The sequence below is a fragment of the Bidens hawaiensis genome, unplaced genomic scaffold (assembly GCF_021521415.1).
Source record: "Bidens hawaiensis isolate Kalapana, Puna unplaced genomic scaffold, B.hawaiensis_p1.1 tig00002236_1, whole genome shotgun sequence".
Lineage (NCBI taxonomy): Eukaryota > Viridiplantae > Streptophyta > Magnoliopsida > Asterales > Asteraceae > Bidens > Bidens hawaiensis.
Window position 1 is genome coordinate 1,480,320 of NW_027491119.1, and position 22,548 is coordinate 1,502,867.

Here is a 22,548-nt window from a genome sequence, read left to right on the forward strand (position 1 = left end):
TGGACGGGTACGGACATGGATTTTCGTTTTGTGGAATGTTCATGAATCGTCCGTTTGTCCGTTAAAACAGACGAACGCTGACAACGTCTCGTCCGGTTCGGTTTGGTCCATTTACAGCCTTGGTTATATCAATACAAGAACTAGGCCTCTGAGCCATATGGGGTTTTTTCCTGCCTGTTTTACGCTAGATGGTTGCGACTCTGTGTCAACTGGCATCAGCGGAGAAGGTTTCTTCAGGGATTAGGAGGACTCGGGAACCATGGGTTATGTACTTCGGGAGAAACTAAAGATTGCCGACCTGCGACCACCCAGTCATACTAAAGATTGCTGCCGTTTAAAAATCAAAAGAATGATTACTTAGTAACATAGTATAGAATACAATGACCTATGTGACAACAAAACAATGAATACAATGGTCTGCTTATATCCAAAATTTGATCATACTAAATGAATAGGTAGTATACATTTTTCATTATTTTTATTATTATTATTATCATTATTCGTAGAGTAAAAAAATATAAACACGTATTTTACTACCGAGGACTTGTATCCTAGTAGTACTAATACGTGCGGTTCCTTTTAAAGTGGTTAATCATGATTAGACAATTATTCAGTTTTTAGAATAAACATAACAAGTCATGGAGTAAGAAAAACAAACCGGTAAATGAAAAGACATGCTAAACAAAACCGGAAAACCATGTTTCTTCAATAGAGTAAACAAACACAAATCCAAATCCAAAACCTATTCGCAATTGTTGCTTGAGTTAATAATAGTTCGAAGTAAACGCAAACTAAAATGAACCAATCCAAATATTTGTCTCGTCAGGGGCTATCATTAAAACTAAAATCATACCCATGGCCTTCATAGAAACTAGAGAACGACGGTGGTGTTTCTCCTCCTTGGCCGATATAGAAAGTACTATCAGGTAGCGGGGGCAATGCTCCTTCTTGGCCGCCTTCATAGTAATATTGTTCATCACTTAAATAATGTGATGACAATGTTGTTGCTTCTGCTGCTGCTACTCCTTCACCTTTGTTATCATAAAAACTAGAGGCCGGTGGTGGTGATGACATCACCTGTGCGTGCACCACCGCAGGAGCAGCCGGTCTCACTGTGGTGATGTCATTAATGCTACGCCTTCCTTTTATTATTATTATTAATAGCAGTAGCAGTAGTAGCAGCACTTTCTTGTTCCTGCTTGAGGAAATACTTCTGAGCATGGCTAGCCACCTGGTTCGGCGTCCTCGTAAGCACCGAAAGTCTTGAGATGCTTCGCCAGTCACCTTTTCCATATTTTTCCAGCCCGCTCAAAAACTTCCTGTAAACATTAACCAAATTTATCAATGGGTTGACTTTTTAACAAACTATATAATATTAAATAAAAGAAAAGTTAACTACGCTAATAGTAATTACAAACAATACACCAATAAAAATTGTTAACTTACTCGTGTTCATATACATCAAGAATTAATGGGTTAACTTTTTTTATCAACATTTGGAACTACCCCAATACCCGAGTGAGTCTTTTTGAGAATAGATGTCAATCACACATACTGATTTTAGCGTTCCATGTCTAACTAAAAACCCAGAAACACCATCAAGGATAACCCACCATTGGGAAAACTCCGTTGAGTCTCGGACCTCAAATATCCCAAGACTTAACCATCACTCCATTGTTGACTTTTTAAGAAACTAATTATTATTAAATAAAAGAACATTGCCAATGCAAAAATTACAAACAATACAATACAATACAATAAAAGGAGTTAACTTACTCATGTTCATCTATAGTCCACGAATTCGCTTTCTTCCTCTTCTTTTCCTTGGATTGATCCGACCCAGAATCCGAATTCACACCCTCCGATTCCACTCCGATATAATTATCATCTTTAGGATAATCATGCAACTTAACCGAACCCGTCTTAAATTTACGTGCCTCAAGCACCAACGCCTCATATAACGCTTTCACCTCGTTGACGGTCCTTGGAATGATCATGCTAGCCATCTCTTCCAACTCGTTCGATTCGTTCGCCAATGCATTGTTCTGCTGGTTGTGCATGTTGTGTTCAATGATCCAAAACTTTTACAACAAAATATTGTTAAGTTTTCTTTGATGATAAGTATTTACTTTATTAATTTATACTAAACAATTAGATGCATTGGCGTTGTTATCTAATTCCATACTGTAAAATAAGAAAATTTTAAACTTCTATTTTTAAATATTTTTAAATGATAGAATTTAACTATTTAATTATGTAATAAATTGTATTTTGATTTATATCCAAAAATGTGATATGTATTAGGGGAATATTCATATGGAATTAATTTCGACTCATTAATTGGATATACATATACCCAACTTATTATGTTATTCAAGAACTGGTTTCGAGGGGATTGCCGATCTACAAAATAAATCTTAATATGAGAACGTAAGAAACAATACTAATCTACCAATCACAAAAACATAGGAAACGATAACAGTCCACAATACCAAACTACATAAACAATGTTAAAAAAAAAACCTAATAAGAACAACAAAAATCAAAATAAGCAACAAATTCTTATAACAGCAAATACGAACAAAAAAATTACATTTATTTAGGCTTATTAATGTACCTATAATGTTAAAATTTTAGATAAAAGCGTAAAAAACAAAAACAAGTAAATAAATGAATAGAAATTAAAAGCCTTAGAGACGAAAACCTCCCTATAGCTTAGACGACTATACGTAGCAGAGGAGAGGAGGGTGGGAGCGCTAATGGCATGCATGTCACACTTTAACAACCCAAACACCACTACACTATGTGTGTATTAACAGGACGCCAAAACCACGTTCGCCAGACCTTTAACAAAGGTTGAGTCCATCTCCAATCACACATTTTTAATTTTATTTTAATTCAATGAAATTGTTTTTATTTTTTTTTTCTTGCTAGTTAAAACAACTCCTTAACAAGTAAATCATAAAACCATTTCGATCGTTTCACACCATAATTATTTTTTCACAATTTATATTTAATACAACCCATTACTAAACCAAGAAAATTCATATTATCAAGCAAAAATACATCCAAATAATATTTTCCTACAAACCAACTTAAGCATTAACGATTATATCATTTTAATTATTAATACATAACAAAGCAAGAGTAAAAGTTGCAACTCAAATAAAACTTAAATTCCACAAATATAAAGTTACTTCTGTAAGTGTAGCCTTAAGCACCTTTCTTCTTGCTGTCTTTTGCTTGTTTAATATCTTTAGTAAGCATTCTCGGCGCAATCGCCATGGACATAAGTTCTTGGAACAACAGTTTACACGCGTACGGGATATGCACCTGAACAATATCCGTCTTGTTCTTGCACCCTCGGCACTCGAAAGAATTCTTTTTGAGATTAGCAACTGCGATCAACCCACACCGCTCGCAAACATGGACCCGGTACGCATCGCTCTGGTCAAACAGTCGTTCTTTTAGAAAGTGAGCAGCGCCATGAGCAATCATGCAGTCGCGTTCCATCTCACCGAACCTAAGCCCACCGTCACGTGACCGTCCCTCGGCCGGCTGTCGAGTCAGGATCTGAACCGGACCGCGCCCACGTGAATGGATCTTGTCGTCCACCATATGCTTTAATCTTTGGTAGTAAGTTGGCCCTAAAAATATTATAGCCGGAAGCCGACGGCCCGTGTGACCGTTGTACATCGTCTCGAACCCACGCATCTGGTAACCACACTTGTGTAGCGCCCTACTAATATTATCCACCTGCCACGTCATTGATTTTTGAATCAGAATCTCATAAATCAGTCAACATAATAATAAAAATAAAAATAAAAAATAAGAATACAATTACTTACAGTAACATCAGTAAAGGGAGTTGCGTCTCCTTCTTTGCCCATATGAGCGGCGACTTTCCCCATAATACACTCGATGAGTTGACCGATGGTCATACGGGACGGGATAGCATGCGGGTTGACTATAATATCAGGGGTGATGCCTTCAACGGTCCACGGCATGTCCTCTTGCGTGTAAGTCATACCCACGGTTCCTTTTTGACCATGTCTACTACTAAACTTATCTCCAATTTGGGGGATTCTTACGGATCGAACCCGCACTTTCACAAACCTTAACCCGTCAGCATTGGTAGTCAACAGTACCTGATCAACCATTCCATTTTCACTATGACGTAAGCTCGTGCTGTGATCACGACGAGTGTAACGCGAGGCTTGACCTTGCGCATCGTCCTGAGCGATGGGTGTTGTTTTTCCAATTATCACATCTTCACCTCCAACTCGTGTTCCCTAAAAGTTAAACGTATTATAAAGAAACAAATATATTAAGAAAGAATTTTGCATCTACTATAAATAAAAATGAGCACTCACAGGAGGAGCTAGACCATCGTCATCCAATTTATCATATGAACCGTGCCTCATACCCTGTAAAGAAAGAAGAAAAAGTAAAAAATACAGTTTACGTGGCAAAACAGGCACATCAGTAACAGGTGGCAAAAAAATGATGGTTACCATGGTATTAGCTCTATCGGGACGACCAAAATCTTCTTTCACAAGTGTCCCCATCTTCTTTTCTTCGTCCCTGTATAAAAGATATACATGCATTAATTAATCATTATTAAGAGACCAAAAACATTTAGAAAACAAAAAAGTCAAATGGGCCGACTGACAGCACCTGTATGAACGGAAGAAAAGTGATCTGAAGAAACCACGATCGATTGAAGATTGGTTCATAATAACCGAATCTTCTTGGTTATATCCAGAGTAACAGGAAATCGCCACAATTGCGTTCTAAAAAAATCAAATAATAGAACCTCAAGGGACGATTATAATAATAAAAGAATAATGCATCTTATATAAATATAATATACTTACAATGCCAGCTGGAAGTTGTCTGAAATGCAAGTGCTCCATTGCTCGAGTAGTCACAAGTGGTTTTTGAGGATAGTAGAGAACATACGCCAGTGTATCCTAAAACAAACATGATTGCAACAAAACAGTAAGAAAATAACATGACATATTTTTGTAAAAAGAAAAATTTTGTTAGTTGTTACATACCATACGAAATTGGAAGTTGGTGACATAAATCCCCATAGCTTGTTTACCCATGGCTGACTGATATGTATTACGTGGGGACTGTTTACACAAAACATAATAAAAATAAATATCATTGTGCAAAATAAATTATAGTTTTGATGTAAACACTTACCTGATTGTGGTCGGGAAATGGTATGATGGATGCACAAACACCCAAAATCAATGATGGATGAATTTCACAATGAGTATAGGTGCCTGAATAAGACTCCTCTGGATTTAGCCTCGCGCTTACAAGATCCTTCATAAATTAAAAAAATATACAATTATTGAACAAATAAAACTAATCGGTAAGTCCATTTTTAATTCATAAACTTGCATTGATGGTCATGGAAATCATAGTAGTCTCTTCTTCTTCTGTATCAATATACTCAATGAATCCATTTGAAACAAGATCATGCCAGCCACCATCTTCAGGGGTTTCCTGTAAAAAAACATAAAGTTACTAACTATAAAATCAAGTTATAACTTTATAAGACAGGAAACTATAACTCTATGAACTACAAAAAAGAAGTTAGTGATTATACCCTCAGTTGCAACTTTTGGATGTCTTTCTTTTTTATTAAAAGTCTTTGCTTCTCAACAATGAAAAGTGGGCGACTGCAACGACCATAATCGGTGTAGATTCGAAGTTCTTTCAAACGAATATCACGAACAACTCCAACTTCAGTGTTCACATCAACCTGAAAAGTTTAAAATGATAAATATCAAAGATTTAGCTTTCCTATGAGTGATAACTGATAACATTATTAATATAAATGCTCACTCGTCTTCTTAATCTCTTCAGAGTCTTAACCAACATTTCGGGATCACGATGGATTCCCACCCACAAACCATTCACAAAGATTTTTGTAGCTTGTGGGATGACAGCAGGAGAAATTTCCTAAAACAGAAGTTATAGTGTAACAAATATAAAAAGGGAGAAAAAGATGGGAACATAAATAATAATTTGAAAAGACTTAGTGATGTTTACCTCAAAATTTTCTGTACCCCATTCTTCCAAAAATTCAAGAATTGGGTATGCGGCTGACCCGACAGTAATGTAAACCATCAAAGCAAGGTTTTTCACCAGCCCACATGCCTATAATAACAACCAGATAAGATTGCTTATACATATAACAAATACATATGCATACATATAGATATATGTATACTGACCTGTCCTTCAGGGGTTTCTGCAGGGCACATCATTCCCCATTGTGAGTTGTGCAGCTGTCTTGGTTTTGCCAATTTTCCTGTTTGCATGTATCAAAACTAAATTAGAACCCTAAGCGAAACTAATATCGAGCAAGAAAGGAACACAAAAGGTAGCAATCTATCCAGATTATCAAAAATCCAAATAAAATATATTAAAAAAAAACTCACCTTCACGCCCAATTGGAGAGTTTAATCTTCTTAAATGTGACAGAGTAGATGCGTATGTCAAACGATTCAACACCTGCAAGTTTCATAAATAATAAATTTGATAGAAAAGAAATTTAACCAACCGGCGTCTCCTTGAATGGCATTAAAGTAATAATAACAAAAGGCTACGCGAACAACTAGACCTGTGAAACACCAGCCCTTGTTCCGGCTGCATTCGCTTGTCCCCAATTTCCAGTAGCAAGGGAGTATTTAAGGCCACTGGTAATTGTTTTTGCTTTGATTGCAAATTGCAGATTAACATCTTTCCCATTGTCCACACACTGCAAATTGACATAACAAGATTATGATATAAAGTATGAAGTGATATCAATATGCATTTAAAAATTTTGAATTTGTAATTACCTTTTGGACATATCCTCTTACATCTCTTGTTAACTTTCTAAAGAGCTGCATTTATACAAGAGACAACAACCTGATAAATACTAATATTTATTAAGTGTTAAAGTAAAAATAAATAAATAAATAAATAAAACCCACCATTCTAAATAAGCCACCTAGCAAAGGACCAGCAAGATCAAGCCTCTTATTGCCATAATGATCCCTATCATCCTCAGCCCTCCGACCAAGAGCACATAACAAAAGACGATGAATAATATATCTGATGAGAGTAAAGAAACATCAATTAGTGTTACAACTACAAACAAAAAAAAGAGTGATAACAGATGATGCCAAAGGCTAGCACGTATGAAAACGAATAAGATTACCCAAAGTAGTAAGCTTTTTTTGTTTCACAGTACTCTTCAACTCCCACATGAGGAAGCATTTCTTTTTGAAGAATATCACGGGCATACCTGGGAATTAAAAAGGTTACAACACACATACATACACATATATACGTAATACATATGATACTTATGAGAACCTCATTACCTATGACATTATGAACAAGAAACATACTTAATTTACCTAAGACACTATTAACAAAGTACATACTTAATTCTCTTCTCTTTTGTGACACCAACAGTAGCACCTCTTTTACCAATGTAATCCAATGCTACCTGCAATTAGAGAAAGAAACATCATAACTATTATGCATGACCATCAGGAAACTGTTTACACAAATAAAAGAAGCAAAAGTGTACTTGCTGATTTTGTATAACAAATGCTTCTTCTAATGAAGGCCGCAGCAACTCCATCATTTGAGTATCAGCAAAATCATAACAAATGTGTTCTAATATATCTTTATCAGCAACAAATCCCAGTGCTCGAAACACAACAATAATAGGAATCTCAGTTCGAATGTATGGAAGTGTAGCCCGAATATATTGACCTGAAGAGCCCTGCAATTGCAGAATACAAAGAATAAAAAGATAATACTGCCTAAAATATATCGACTAATCAAAGATATTATGTCGGATTAATGTATCATATTATCATACCCCTTTGGCACTAGCCCGAGAAAGCATCCGGACAAACATGGTACTAGGTGGTCTGTTCTGAGATTCTGCCATTGAGCGAACTTCTGCCACATAAGCATATTTGTTCGGTTGTCTCTTTTTAAATACATAAACATGATTGGTGCTCATTTTCTCTTGAGCAATTAGCACTTTTTCACTTCCATTTATTATAAAATATCCACCTTGATCATAAGGGCACTCTCCAAGCTCGGTCAAATCCTTTTCAGAATTCTGAAATAGTGTACAGTAGCTAGACCGTAGCATTATAGGAACCTGAAATGTGTGATAAAAGATGGTTAGCTAAATCCACATTGGCACTGTAAAATACAAATTATTTCACTTTTTAAGTACCTTTCCAATGAAAACTTTAGCAAAATCCTGAGTTTCTGTGACTTCTTCACCATCATGCCCTTTCTTTATAGCCCGCTTTGTTACATCAACATATAACGGTGCAGAATATGTTAGGTTTCTCAGTCTTGCTGCCTTTGGAAACAATGTGGCGGTTTCACCATCTGATTCAGTCATCATCGGTTTACTCAGATAAATCTGACCAAAGCTAATTTTATAGATAGTCTGCAAGAGAATCAAACACATAAGTCATAACATGTTAAATCTGATAACTACAGAGAATTTGATGTTCCATATTCACGATTTAGGGTTTTCTGATGGAAAGTGAGTTTCGAACATTACTAACTGATTATAATCATCATTGCAAGTGCCTTGGATGAATCCAAGAACTAGTTAATTTGTAGTTTTTTTATGGGGTAGGATCCGTTACAAATAAAATTAGCGTACTAAACATACAAATAACTAGAGTAATAACATTTTTGAACTAGAGTACTTATGTTATAAAAAATAATAGTGTAATAATAATTACTCTAGTTCAGAAGTTATAGTGTAATAATAATTACCCTTACTCTAGTTCAGAAGTTATAGTGTAATAATAATTACTCTAGTGTTAACATAATTACGCTAGTTATTTGTACACTTCTCATGATAAAAGTTATTTGTGTTTGATCCATGCCCCTTTTTTTATTTGCAATTTTAGTCAACAACAAAATCCACCAATTTTTAAAACGAGACCCGAATTATGAATTTTGTGAGAATTGGTCAACAATGGATTTGACTGATCATAAACACCTCCGAAAGTGTTTTGAATCCAAAATTTTAGTGTGGAAAGTTTAAGACTCATATTGATGGTTTTGGGGACAAGGGGATCAATGGTGACCTTGGTTTTAAAAAGTGATATGGCAACCAGTGCGTTTTGATCCAAAAAGCCGATGTGTGATGCACAATGTGCAGAGCATGCACATCACAGTGCAAGGCTTATTAAAAAAGTACTACAAAATTTAATAGTTTTTGAACTTGTTTACTTCTAAACACTAAAATATATTATATTTTATCATCTTGGGTTAGACTTGTTCAATTAAATGGACTGGTTTGGTCAAATACTCAAACTCAACGCTCAATCAATAGTCAAATTTGTTCAATCAGATTTAAAAAACTCATTGAAATCGACGATCCAATATGTTTAAATACTTGTCAACAGCATAAGGTGTCGCTTCACGCATAAGATTGCATCGTACTATGTGCTCATCACATGATGCGCACATTATGCACTCATGTTCATTCAGTTCCTTTACAGACCCTAAAATCATCACTAGTGAATAATAATAATAATAACAATAAGCAAACACTGCCACGTGTCAATTACAACTATACCACTACTAATTCCAATTACTGAACTCAAAACCTTAACTAACCACAAACCTCTGCAAAATCCGGCTGGTGGCCGGGATTATGCTGGTTAATTATGTTCATTTGTGTTCTTTTATGTATGCTTACGTTCGTGAACTATTAGTCGAGGTTTATACGACCACACGCAAACAGATTATATGTTAGAGTTCATGTTCATCAGGTCATGTTCATTCAGTTCCTTTACAGACCACTGTTAAACCCTAAAAACCATCAATAGTCAATAATAAAAATAAGCAAACACTGCCACGTGTCAATTACAACTATACCACTACTAATTCCAATTACTGAACTCAAAACCCTAACTAACCACAAACCTCTGCAAAATCCAGCTGATGGCCTGGATTATGCTGGTTAATTATGTTCATTTGTGTTCTTTTATGTTTGCTTACGTTCGTGAACTATTAGTCCAGGTTTATACGACCACACGCAAACCGATTATATGTTAAGAGTTCATGTTCATCAGTTCATGTTCATTCAGTTCCATTACAGACCACTGTTAAACTCTAAAATCATCACTAGTGAATAACAATAACAATAATAATAATAATAATAATAATAAGCAAACACTGCCACGTGTCAATTACAGTTAAACCACTACTAATTCCAATTACTAAACTCAAAGCCCTAACTAATCACAAACCTTTGCAAAATCCGGCTGGTGGCCGGGATTATGCTGGTTAATTATGTTCATTTGTGTTCGTTTATGTTTGTTTACGTTCGTGAACTGTAGTCCAGGTTTTAAACGACCACACGCGAACATTTGTTAATTAGTGTTCATGTTCATTTAGTTCCTTTACAGACGAGTGTTAAAACCTAAAATAATCACTAGTACATAATAACAATAACAATAATAATAAAAATAAGCAAACACTGCCACGTGTCAATTACAACTATACCACTACTAATTCCAATTACTGAACTCAAAACCCTAACTAACCACAAACCTCTGCAAAATCTGGCTGGTGACCGGGATTATGCTGCGACTCAGGCCGAATCTCGATATCCGCAGACTCGTCAACGATCTCCTGCATAGTATTCTGAATAAACTCATCGAACGAATCGAGCTGTTGACGAACGAGGCCTTTCTCTTCGAAGTACGAACTGATAACCGCCCACGCATCCTCTTGTGTTATGTCTTCTTCGTCATCGTCATATCCTTGATCGTACTCTTCTTCCAGATCCATTGATTGATTGATTTAGAAACCCTAACTGTAGATCAAAATATCAAATCCAGTATTTGTTTGTTAGAAGTAAGAGGTGTGTGTAGACGGCTGGGTATAAATAATTGGGGTTTATTGAGAGGGGCGGTACGAGGGTAGATTTGTAAAATGGATATTCTAGTTTTTACGAGTTACTAGCACACCGGTGTTGCAAAAATCTTGACTGTGTACTGATTACTCTGGTTAATCGTTGGCTTCTATTTTATTAATTAATTTTGGGCTAATCGATCAACGGTCAAATCTGGTCAAAATCAAGATTAATCGGACTTAATCGGATTTCTCTGATGAGGTTCTGGTCAAAATCGGTGATTTTCGGTCAAAATCAACGTTATCCGTCTAGATTCTAGCCAAGAAGTCAGAGGTTTCAGTCAATTCCGGCTAAAATGTGTTTGTATATGTATAAAACTGAAAATTAAATGTAAAAATGTGTGTGTGTGTGTTTAAAACTGAAAGTTTATTCATTAAAGTATGGTCCGATTAATCCCGATTAATCGTTAGTCCTCACCCGATCGTCCGACTAGCTACTAGCTATTTTTACAACGTTGTTTACGAGTTACAACTATAAGGTTGTAAACGAGTCGAGCCGAAGTCGGGGTGAGTTCGAGCTCGATCTTGAAATTAAACGATGCAGCTCGGCTCAACTCGAGCATGAGCTCGTAGTTAAACGAGCTTAAAATCGAGACAACAAGCCGAACTTTGGCTTGGTTACAAAAATGAGTCAGCTTGGTTGAGGTCGTTTGAAATCAAGTTTTTTTTTAGCTATATTTATTTGAGCTTTCATTGAGCGAGCTATGAGATGAGCTTTACCGAAAATACTAGTGTCAAAAACCGCAGATTTTTTGCACCGATACTAAAATGTTTGGTTCGGTACCGATACCAATATGGTATCGAATCGGTACTAGTTACAGCCGGAGTGTTACTACGGTAGAGTATGAATAAGCACGTAAGACGTGTTCGTGTTGGGAAAGTTAGCATGTAAATTTGAAACATGTTGTTAGCTAGACTTGCATGTTGCGTTGGGTCGGTAAAGTATGGTAATTACATGGCTTTGAAAAGTAATGAGATGATGTATATCTTTTACGAAATCTTAATATAGCACGTGTTTATAAATCTCCAGCATTTATTTGTCTATAATCTTAATAAAACACATGTTTATGAAAGTTTGGCCGGAAATTAAATCGTAGATTTTGGCCAAAACCTTGTTAAAAAAAGCCGACTAAGTTTGATTAATCCTGAATTTTTCCGGGTTTGACCATTGACGAATCAATTGGCCGACTAGCTCAAAATTAAACAGTGGTGTGTGAACTATCGATTAATCGGCACTTAGTTGGGATTTTTACAACAATGTGAATAAGTATGTGAGTTGTGTTTGGGTTGGACTGCTTAACATATAAATTTGAAACTTGTTGTTAGTTAGACTTGAACATTGTGCTGGGTTTGTAAGACTCTGATAATTGCATGACTTTGAAGAGTAATAAGATGGTGTCTATTTTTATGACATCTGAATATAAAACACGTTTAGAAATTAACATGAAACGTGTCAAATAAATGACTTCAAATACAATGTTAGTCTTTAGTGCGGGCAACTCCTTTGGCAGCCAAAGATCTTGGTCAAAACATCTAACCCTGAAATCAGGATGATATTCATGCAAAAAGGTCGGTGTTTCTAAATGAGTTATAGTTTAAATTCGGGCTGTTCAAAAAGCTCGCGGCTCATGGCTCACTCGAATAAAACTAGCTAAAAAACACTTGATTTAAAACAACCTGAGCTGAATTTGATCATTTTTGTAACCAAACCAAAATCGACCTAAGCTCGAATCTGGTCATGGCTCGGTCTTAGGCTCGTTTAACTTCAAAATCGAGCTAGAGTCTACTTAAGCTGCCTCGCTTAATTTCGAGCTCGAGCTCGAGCTCGAAACCACCCTAACTCGACTTGTGAACATCCTGGTTAAAATAAAAGTAGACTTTTGTTGCATAAATCTTTTATTTCTCTTTTAACATCTTATAATGTGACATTCGTCAATTTCGGGTCTTGTTTGTATTCATTTTTGTATTTGTTTATTATGTAAACCGACCCGATTTGTAAACCGAAGCTTATGTTATAATCAAAATGATGGATTTATGTTACAATATTGTTTCACACTTGTTGGGTCTTGAAAACATCCTATTTTTATTTTTATTTATTTATTATTATTTTTTTTTTTTTTTGTTTTGTGTTTTTGTCTTGAACCATTTTGCATGAAAACTCTTGTGTCTCACACCCATATTTGACCACCAACATTACCCTATATATACACCACCTTTCCTCTTCATTTTCCCTTGCTACAACTCAAAAAAAAAAAAAAAAAAAACTCTCTCAAACATCAAAGATTTAAGGTTATCTTCTTAAGTGTTCTTGAAGGATGTTGGTCTTTCATCTTAATTAGTTTATGTAGCCTTATTAATACTTGTTTATGGTTGTGCAACATATATATAATATACACCCCTTGTTTACCTTTGGTAGTTACTTCTCTGATTCCGGTCGGTGAGGTTTCGGACCCCATAAGGCAAGGCTTCATGGAGGACTTCGTGTCTTTGATATATATACATCTATATAACTTGTTTATACATATTAATCTTGCTTATTTTAGTTTGTTGGTCATGTTTACAAGTTCCATGGTTATGGGTTTTTAAGAGTCTATGCTTCGGTTTAACCGTAAATAGCTCTAAACCGTAAACCGAACTTTGTTACTAGTTTTGTTTGTTTAAACATACTTAGTGTTAGATCTAAGTTTCTAAAATCATTTTTACAAATTCTATGGTTATGGGTTTGTAGAATCTTACCTCGGTCTTAACCCGAAACACGATCCGAACCGAAAACCGAACTTTTGTTTAAAGACTTTATTGTTAACTTTTGGTATTTTTTTATTTGTACATTATTATACAAGTTATTTAGTGTTTGGACATGTGGAAACCATCTATGAACTTGTTGTAAGATGGAAACCGAACCAAACCGATTCTTGCTCGCTTAAGACACACAAATGTGTTTTTTTTTAGCCATCAAGACTTGTATATTTCTTTAAAAATAGTTACAAATTGATTCTTAAATATTTTCTTAAGTACTTGGAAATGTTGGATCCAACTTGATCTCATAACAAAGTTTTGACCGACAAAACCGAACACTCGCTTAACGTGCGTTGTTAGTTCTAAAACAATGGAACTACATACTTGGTTAAGTCTTATTAAATTTTATTGAGTTATCTCATAACATTCGATATTTTGGAAAGTTGACTTTGGGTTTGACCAATTATCAAGACCCGAACCGACAACCCGAACACTCGATAAAAAAAAACCCCCGTTTTAGTATCTTTATTCCAAAGGGATTTGCATTCTTGCATTTTACCCACCTTATTACTTAACATAGGTTGAGTAAATATTAAGGTTAGATACTTTAACCCGGTTTCGAGCAAACTTACATTTTTAAAGGGTTATTATTATAAATTCTTAAATAGTCACATTTTAAACCTTGAACTTTAATTATTTACATTTCTCAACATTTATTTTGTTTAAAGACCTTCAAGACAACCTTTCTAAATTCAAGACTTCTTTTCTTTTTAGGCATTGTGCGTTAAACTCGTCGTTCCGACAAATCTCCAAATTATCATCTTTCAAGTTTACTACTTGAAGGTGAGTACTTCATACCCCATTTTCCATCTTTTATTTTGGGGGTGACATTTCATACTTATTCAACAAAATGCTTTATATTTGAATCTTAAACCACAAACGTAGTTGTATACTTTACCTAAATAATTGTTCGATTTGGTGTTCTATGCTTATATGCCTATGTGTTTATCGCTTTTGGTTGATGGAACTATAAAATCCTAGACTATTTGGCATCCCCTTATAGCAAGGTGTCGTTAACGATAACTATAAAATCCTAGACTATTTGGCATCCCCTTATAGCTAGGTGTCGCTAATGTGTCTAGCGATATCTATTTATCCAAATTACCACTTTTATTTATCGTTTCGTATGCAAGTTTTGTGGCTATCTTTATTATATACTAATATGATTAAACTTATGAATTGCTCACCGATCTTTGTGTTGACAAACTTTATTTTATGAAATGTTGCAAGTTTGCATCTTGGTTGATTTATGATTGTGAAGAAAACGACATCAAAGACCTTAGGATATTAGTAAAAATGAACAATATCAATTTGCCATATTTTGTGATATCTTGTTTATGGTTATTTTTTTGGATAATTGTTATGTGACATTTTCGATGTTGTGAAATGAAATGAGTTTATTAAATACTGTCACTTTAATTAGTGTCATGTGCTTATGGACAATCATTACACCTCGGCATGTTCCGCCGCCTTTGGACGGGATGTGACATATAACATAACATCATGTGTTAAAAGCATTAGAACACTTCACTATGTCTCATAAGAGACTCATCTATGTCTCACCCGACCCATGCGTTAAACTGATAACATATAACATAAACAAAATTAAAGTGTAAATAGAAATTACTTGACCAGTTAATCTTAAAACATCAAACTATGTATTCTTCAACATTTTTTATTCGTAGTTAATGTACTAAATAACTTTCGTAGCTTTAAAACAAAACAAGTAGAAAAATATAGTTGAAAATAATTCACGTACTTTAAACACAACTAATTGTATGCATATATGAGTTGTCTAGTTGGTAAATAACGGTTTTTGTTATTCTTGATGGGAGTTTTGTCGGTGGCTAAATTGTGTTTAAAATGAAGCTAAGATAAACATCAACGCTCAAAATGGTTCAAAATGGTGAGTTTGACATAAAACTTGAAAGAATAAAACAGATAAAAGTTGTCTCGCATGGCTTTTTATGAGCGTAAAATAAACATCAAAGATTTAGTTATATAATGTTAATATAGTTGACAATATTAAGCTAAAGATGAAAAATCTAAATCCATATAAATTTTAATATCTTAAGATAATAAACTACTAACTGGTAAGCTTCATAACTCATAAGTGAGAAACCTATAGCCATGGGCCAATGCAGGCCGTTTGGTTGCTGCAGGGCCAAATTCAACAAAGCCCGTCTGTACTCGGGCACTCGAGACTTGAGAGTATAAACCAAACCACATTTCGTCGTCACATTACTTTAAACCGGTTTGGACCCAACCCGATACGATAAAACATGAAAAAAAAAAACCATTTTTCCTTCCGGTTCCAACCCAAATCAAACCGGTTTGATAGTGCTGAACAATCTTGTCACCAAGCCGGTTTTCCATCAGTTCCGTTTCATTTCAACCTGGTTTTGACCAATAGTTGACCCACCCAGACCGGTTTATAAAACCCGATTTGCACATATCTACCTTAAACATTAATTTTTATACATTGAGAATAAACTAAAACCAAGTCATATTTCGTAATTCAAACTTATTAGTTTTATTTGAGCATTAGAAATGAAATTGAGGGATTCCAACAACAGATTTCGAAAACAAAGCAACACGATGTTCGTGGTATACTAAAACCTAAGAACGAATAGACAGTAGAAAGTGAGAATGCAAGAATTGTATCCTTTTCTAATGCAATGAATTTGGTTATGTGCTATACAATATATATAGTTATACTTGTATAGTATTCATTCTTAAGACTTAAACCATTATCATACGTTTAGCTATTGTTTTGTACCATGCTTATTGAGTGTTACATGCATGTTTGATGAAGGGCAACACATTTTTTATGGAAAAGTTAAAACCGAAAAGTCGTATTTTTGTTATCTGGTGTTTCAGTCGTATAGAATTTGGATAAATAATTATAAATTTAAGGAAAATTGGAAATAAATAATCCCGCCTTTTTTATATCGGCCGCTAATAATCTCATCTTTAAAAATCACTAGCAATGGTCCCACCTTTTAACTATTTTTGTCTCACTGGTCCTCCGTTAAAAAATACTTAACGTCATTATGTTTTTTCCCTAGTTTCAAACCGATGTTTTAGGGCTTTTGATCGGAAGAACGATATAAGTCGACTGATGTAAAACTTATTTCGAAACGGTGATTCAAATGGCTTGATTTTTGTTAATTGGAAATTCAAGCACCCGAATTGAAACATTGTTTTGTCGTTTGGATCACCATTTCAAGATAAGTTTTATATCGGTCGACTCGTATCGTTCTTCCAATCAAAAGCCCTAAAACATCGGTTTGAAACTAGGGAAAAAACATAACGACCTAAGTATTTTTTAACGGAGGATCAGTGAGACAAAAATAGTTAAAAGGTGACCATTGCTAGTGATTTTTAAAGGTGAGATTATTATCGGCCAATACACAAAAGGTGGGATTATTTATTTCCAATTTTCCTAAATTTAAAGGGTTATTTACTTATTTTGTTACGAAAAACATACCAAGTACCCAACGAGTATGAGTTATGATTTTATAATCAGTTTGAGTATCAGAATAGTAAAACTTATCAAAAAAGCTGATTTATTGTCATCGTGTTATCCATAGACACACATAAACATGAACAAAAAAAAAACCATTGTGTATCGAGACCAACAAGACGTTTAACTTATTCGTATGTATGTTGGATCATATAACAATGTTTTGATCACTATACCCTAACGCGTTCCAATGGTACATGTACATGTGTTGTTTTGTGATGACAAACTTTTTGTCGAGGACTAACGAGTGAACGCAAAATAGACTAATTAATATTCACTTTAAACACCGAAAAGGCGAAAATACTTGCATTTATCTTTGATCTTATTTTATTTTCATATATTGTGGTTTACCTTGTGTTTATTTTATTCTTAGTTGATTAATTAAAATAAATACTCTTTTACCTTATAATCAAACTAAGTATCATGCTTCTTCCAAATAAAAAACCACGCTAAAAAAAATAAAAAACAACTCTATTACCTTATAATAAAAAATACTCTTTTACCGTCATCCTGTGAGCGCATATGATTGACATACGCGACGCATATGTTTGCTCAACATATGCGGCGCATATGTAGTTATATATATAGGTTGTTTGATTTCATTTGTATGTAAGTTTTGATTCCAGAGCAATAACATTTCTCTCTTCTCTGTTTTCTTTCTTTTCTCTCATGTTATCGTTTATACGATTACACATCCTAGTAACACTATTAGTTCAATAAGAACACAAATTAATTAATTAGGTGAACCCATTTATATTAGATCAACTAGCTTTTATACCCCGTATTGCAGGGTTGTTTTACATTATTCATTTATAATATTTATATATTTTTTAGGATTTTAATTTTATTTATTGTAAGGAAGTTAATAATATATTTGGAATTTGATGATGAAGGGGTTTCACAAATAAATAAGATGTTATAACCCGGTTTAAAAGTTATCTGGGTTTGGTGAGACCCATGACCCGCTTTTTTTTACTATAAAATTGTTTCTTAATTATAAATAATATATTTTTCTAAAAAATCGAATATTAATTTTTAGTATATCCCTATTTTATAGGATTTTCATATCAAATATTTGATGAGATTATTTTTTATTATAATGAGATGTTATAACTCGTTTAAGAGCTATCTGGGTTTGATGAGACTCATACCCATGAATTCGGGTCAAATGCATGAGAAATTAAGAAGCCTTCATTTACAAATAAAATAATCTGGTGACTTAAAAAAATCTAGAGATGTTTCGTTTATATATATTTAAGATTTAATTTGATTTAATATGTTTTTATGTCAATTGATAATTTGATATATTATGTAAAAAAAATGAAAAATAAACATGTGAGTAACATTAGGTGAAAGTAACTAATTTTTACTCAATTTACATATATTTTTGAAAAGTGACATTTAACTGTTTCACCGTTGAGAGTTGAATAAGCACATTTTAAATCAAGTAAACATAGTGAAGAAACACTAAGTGAACCCTGGGCAGATTATAGATAATCTGGGGTTTAAGTAATGTTTCCCACGAGGATGAGGTCCAGCAGAGAAGGTTGTTCTTCAAGGGACCTGCAAAACAGACACCGTAAGCTCGTCACTGAGAAGGGGGGGGGGTCCTCATTGTGACCACCCTCCGGCGTGAGAATCAGACTAGATTGCTCTGAATATAAGTGTATATTAAGAGATTGCTAGATAAGATTGAGATATCAGATGCTGTCCTTACCATTCCAAGGTGTTGGAGTATTTATAGCCGAAGGTAGGTTTCCTAGAAGGTACAGCCGGCTGAATAGTATTCCTGTTCCACCAACAGTGGACTACGCACAGGCCATGCTGGTTGGTGGATAGGCTACGGCCAACAGTAAAGGTCGGCTGTATATTGTTCCTTTACTGCCGGCTACGCACTGTTCCACCAACTGTAGGCTGCGCACGTCCCATCGTAAGGGTTGGTGAGTAGGCAGCGGCTAATAGTGACAAACAGTACTAGAGGGTGCTCCTCCTCGTATTGTAGTCGGTGAGCCGTCACCCTGTGATTGGTTCATGGGCTGCTCTGGTCAATTTGTCTGTTCCACCCATACCTTAGTAGGTATAGTACGAAAGACCTTTCAGAAGCATACGGACTGGCTCATTTAGGCGGGAGTATTCCCGCCTTGCTCATTCCTTCATGTGACTACTGAAGTAGTGAATGCCTTGTGCGTGTAGCCTTGCTGTTAGTGCGGGTAGCCTTCCCTGATGGCTTGTATCCGCAGCTGCGGGAACAGGAGGGGTACTTCACCATTGGGAGGCTTTCCCTGCGGGTACAGCTGGCGTACTGCGCGTAAGGTTCTCTGAGCATGGTGGGTCCTGCTGGAGCAGTTGGTCATTGCGCAGACGTCCCTATTCAAGGTGAGTCTTGCGGGTCCAACTGGGCTCTGCTGGGACCTACCTCTTCAAGTCCCCCCAGTCCAATGTTCTTCTCATGAATTATAAATAAGTGAGGTGAACTTTTGGACTTAGCAAGGGGTTTTTGAAAATGTTTTAGTTTTTAGGTTTTCCGTGGTGATTCTTCCCGCGGTTTTCCTGATGTCACGCAGAAATTCCCGACTTTTCTGCTTGATCTTTGGGTGTGAAGCGGGTAGGTTTGTAACCTCCTCGTACGTCAGGAGCGTTGAGTCCCACTTGTGTGGATTCTCCATGAGGTTTTGGTAGTTTTCAACATACTGATCAATTATGCTAAAACCACCAATCCCATCATGGAGTTTCGAACAATATAGTTCTCGACGTTCCCGTCATGCGGGGATGTTATTCCCGTTTCCGCAAGCATGGCCCAGAAGATCCTTCTTGGTTTGAATTCCCTGCAGAGTGCTAAGTATGTGAAGGGTTTTGCCTTGACACTGTACCCGCACTTGTCTTACGGTTACTTTACTTCCAAGGTATTCCTGGCGTCAATTCCCTGCGGGTGCTAAGTATGTGAAGGGTTTTGCCTTAACACTGTACCCGCATCAGTCTTACGGTTACTTGGTTGCCAAGGTAAGGGGTATTTTCCCGCTTACTTTTGAATCTTTTTGAATTTTGAATTTTGAAATTCGAAGAGTTGGTGGAAGGATAAGAACAGTCCAAACCTCTGAAACGTCGTGCGACGGTTTCTTCTGACTGTGTCAGGACGTGCAGGAAGTTATGGTGACGTGACAGTACATGGTCATTCCAGACGCTTTTTCAGGCGCGTGGGCGCGATTTTTCGGGCGCGTGGCCGCGAAATTAATGGTATGTGTCCTATCAACAGCTGTTGCCAGCTTGCTTTTTGCCGCGTGTCATAGTTTCATTGCACCTTCGATTTCTCTCTCTTCCGCATTAAATGCATCGCATTAATTGCGATTAGTATATAAAGGGGGAGAGGGTTCTTTGTAATCCACACTTTCACTCTTCTCTTCATCTTCTAAGCGATTTCCGGCGAATACTCACCTTTTCAGGCAAGCATTCTCCCGAAATCGTTTTCTTCTTTCTTTTGCAAGATGTCGTCTCGTGATCTCGATTCTACAGCCGATGACAAGAGTACTGCTGGCGAGTGCCAGTGTGCTCTGCCTGGCGATCTGTATCATTACATCGTCAGGAAGTTCATGCTCGAGTCTCTCGAGCCTGAGTTTCCTGAACCCCACCAGACGGTGTATGATGCCCCCAGAGGCAAGATCGGGGTTTATGCTGCATTCTTTGTTTATGGGAATCTTAGGTTCCCATTGACAAAGTTTGTTTACCGTGTCCTTGAGAGGCACGGTGTGCACCTGACCGAGGTGCACCCGATGGCGATTGCCAAGATTCGGCACTTCGAGTGGGTGTGCCGGATTCTGGGCATTGAGCCCTATGTTGACCGCCTGATGACCTTCTATACTTGGAGGTGCATCCAGGGGTGGTACACGTTGATAACCCGGATTAAGGGTTTGAAGATTTGCGCCACCGAGCGCAGTCTTCGCTCGTGGAAGAGGGAGTTCTTCTACATCTCCGCTCGCGCCATCCCAATTGCCATGAAATTCAAAAACGGGCAAGCACTTCCCAGCCTTCACGCCTCCAACTACGAGGAGGCGGAATGGTTTTCGAAGATATCCCGAGTCCAATCTCCGGTTTACCGGTTTGCGGAGTCCGGGATGGTGATGCTGGGGATGAGCCGGGTGTGGAAGGAGGCGGATGCGCATAAGATCCCAATCGTCCTCGAATACGGTTCGAACTCTGTTCCTTACGGTATGCTTCGTTTCTTTTTTGTTGATTTAGAATCTCTTCTAACTTTTTTCCTGTTTATTTCAGAGGGGAACGACTTGCAGTCGCTCCTGAACCCGCGGGAGGCTGACGGTCCCGCTCGGATGGGTACTCGCGCTCTAGACGAGAACGAGTTGCCCATCCTGGAACAAACGGCGGATCGGTTCGTGGAGGTCTATCCGCAAGGCCATGAGATCCTTAGCGCCCGGCGGCCAGGTAAGGCGCTATTCGACCCTCGACCCCTCAATGTTGAAACCTCTGCTGGAATTCCTCTAATCGTATGTTCTGATAAGGAATCCGCAGATGGTCCTCCGTTGGTGCGGAAGAAGAAGGCTGCCGGCGGGAAGGGGAAGGAGAAGGTGGCCTCCACTGCCGATCCAGCGCCTCGGTCTGATTCGGAGACCGAGAGCGAAGAGGTGGCGGGGAATCCCGGTGGTGATAAGATCACCATTCCGGAGGCTGTGGCAACTGTCGCCGCCGGAGAGCCCAAGAAGACGACGGTGACCGGCGCAAAGAGGCCGGCTCCATCGGGTTCGTCCCCGCCTCTCCGTACCTTTAGGCTCAAGAAAACCCATAAGTACAAACTTCCTTTATCTTTAGCTTCATAGTTTAATATCGTTAACACTTATCTTCTTTGTGCAGGCGTGGATGTTGACGCATTCCAGGGTGGAGCGCAGAGGAGTACCTCCCCGCCAATGACGGTAGGCCCGGTCAGCCTACCTGAGGCGACGACCCAGGCGCCTGCGCCTGCTTCCGCCGGTTCAGTTGCTCACTCCTTTGAGCCGACTGTTCCAGCTGTGATGACGTCACCGCCGGCTGTGAGTGCTATTTTTACAGCATCTTTCACCGAGCCGGCGGTTACTATTGCTGCGGATTCCGCAGCGGCGGCCGCGGCGGCCGCTACCATGCCTCCTCCGTCATCGGCAACGACGGCCGATCCTTCAGGTATGCATGGGGCGTATCGCCCACCTCTGCCACCTTCCCATCTGCCTGACCTCTTGGATGGATTTCCCTTGGGTTCAGGT

At 37.1% G+C, this 22,548-nt stretch overlaps 2 protein-coding genes across 2 annotated transcripts; both read right to left on the minus strand.

Moving 5' to 3' along the window:
* Positions 1-1,132: 1,132 nt before the first annotated feature.
* Positions 1,133-2,060, minus strand: LOC143610948 (transcription factor SRM1-like). The gene is made up of 2 exons (XM_077085289.1): positions 1,777-2,060; positions 1,133-1,319 (listed from the first exon to the last, which is right to left on the minus strand). The coding sequence occupies exons 1-2, from the start codon at positions 2,058-2,060 to the stop codon at positions 1,133-1,135; spliced, it is 471 nt and encodes a 156-aa protein (XP_076941404.1).
* Positions 2,061-3,213: 1,153 nt separating this feature from the next.
* LOC143612815 (DNA-directed RNA polymerase II subunit RPB2-like) lies at positions 3,214-10,866 on the minus strand. Its single transcript, XM_077086714.1, has 23 exons — positions 10,621-10,866; positions 8,270-8,491; positions 7,901-8,191; positions 7,604-7,801; positions 7,455-7,519; positions 7,226-7,312; positions 6,999-7,119; positions 6,864-6,908; positions 6,644-6,781; positions 6,462-6,534; positions 6,255-6,331; positions 6,070-6,177; positions 5,863-5,979; positions 5,624-5,779; positions 5,416-5,520; positions 5,212-5,337; positions 5,061-5,138; positions 4,878-4,973; positions 4,678-4,793; positions 4,515-4,584; positions 4,374-4,427; positions 3,849-4,292; positions 3,214-3,756 (listed from the first exon to the last, which is right to left on the minus strand). The coding sequence occupies exons 1-23, from the start codon at positions 10,858-10,860 to the stop codon at positions 3,214-3,216; spliced, it is 3,570 nt and encodes a 1,189-aa protein (XP_076942829.1). The 5' UTR covers positions 10,861-10,866.
* Positions 10,867-22,548: the final 11,682 nt, after the last annotated feature.

Coding starts and splice junctions, on each gene's coding strand:
- LOC143610948 (XM_077085289.1), bottom strand. CDS start 2,060: ATGCACAACCAGCAGAACAATGCATTGGCGAACGAATCGAACGAGTTG. Junction 1,320..1,776: donor TGGACTATAGATGAACATGA/GTAAGTTAACTC, acceptor TAATGTTTACAG/GAAGTTTTTGAGCGGGCTGG.
- LOC143612815 (XM_077086714.1), bottom strand. CDS start 10,860: ATGGATCTGGAAGAAGAGTACGATCAAGGATATGACGATGACGAAGAA. Junction 5,521..5,623: donor TCCAAAAGTTGCAACTGAGG/GTATAATCACTA, acceptor GTTTTTTTACAG/GAAACCCCTGAAGATGGTGG. Junction 4,794..4,877: donor GACAACTTCCAGCTGGCATT/GTAAGTATATTA, acceptor TGATTTTTTTAG/AACGCAATTGTGGCGATTTC.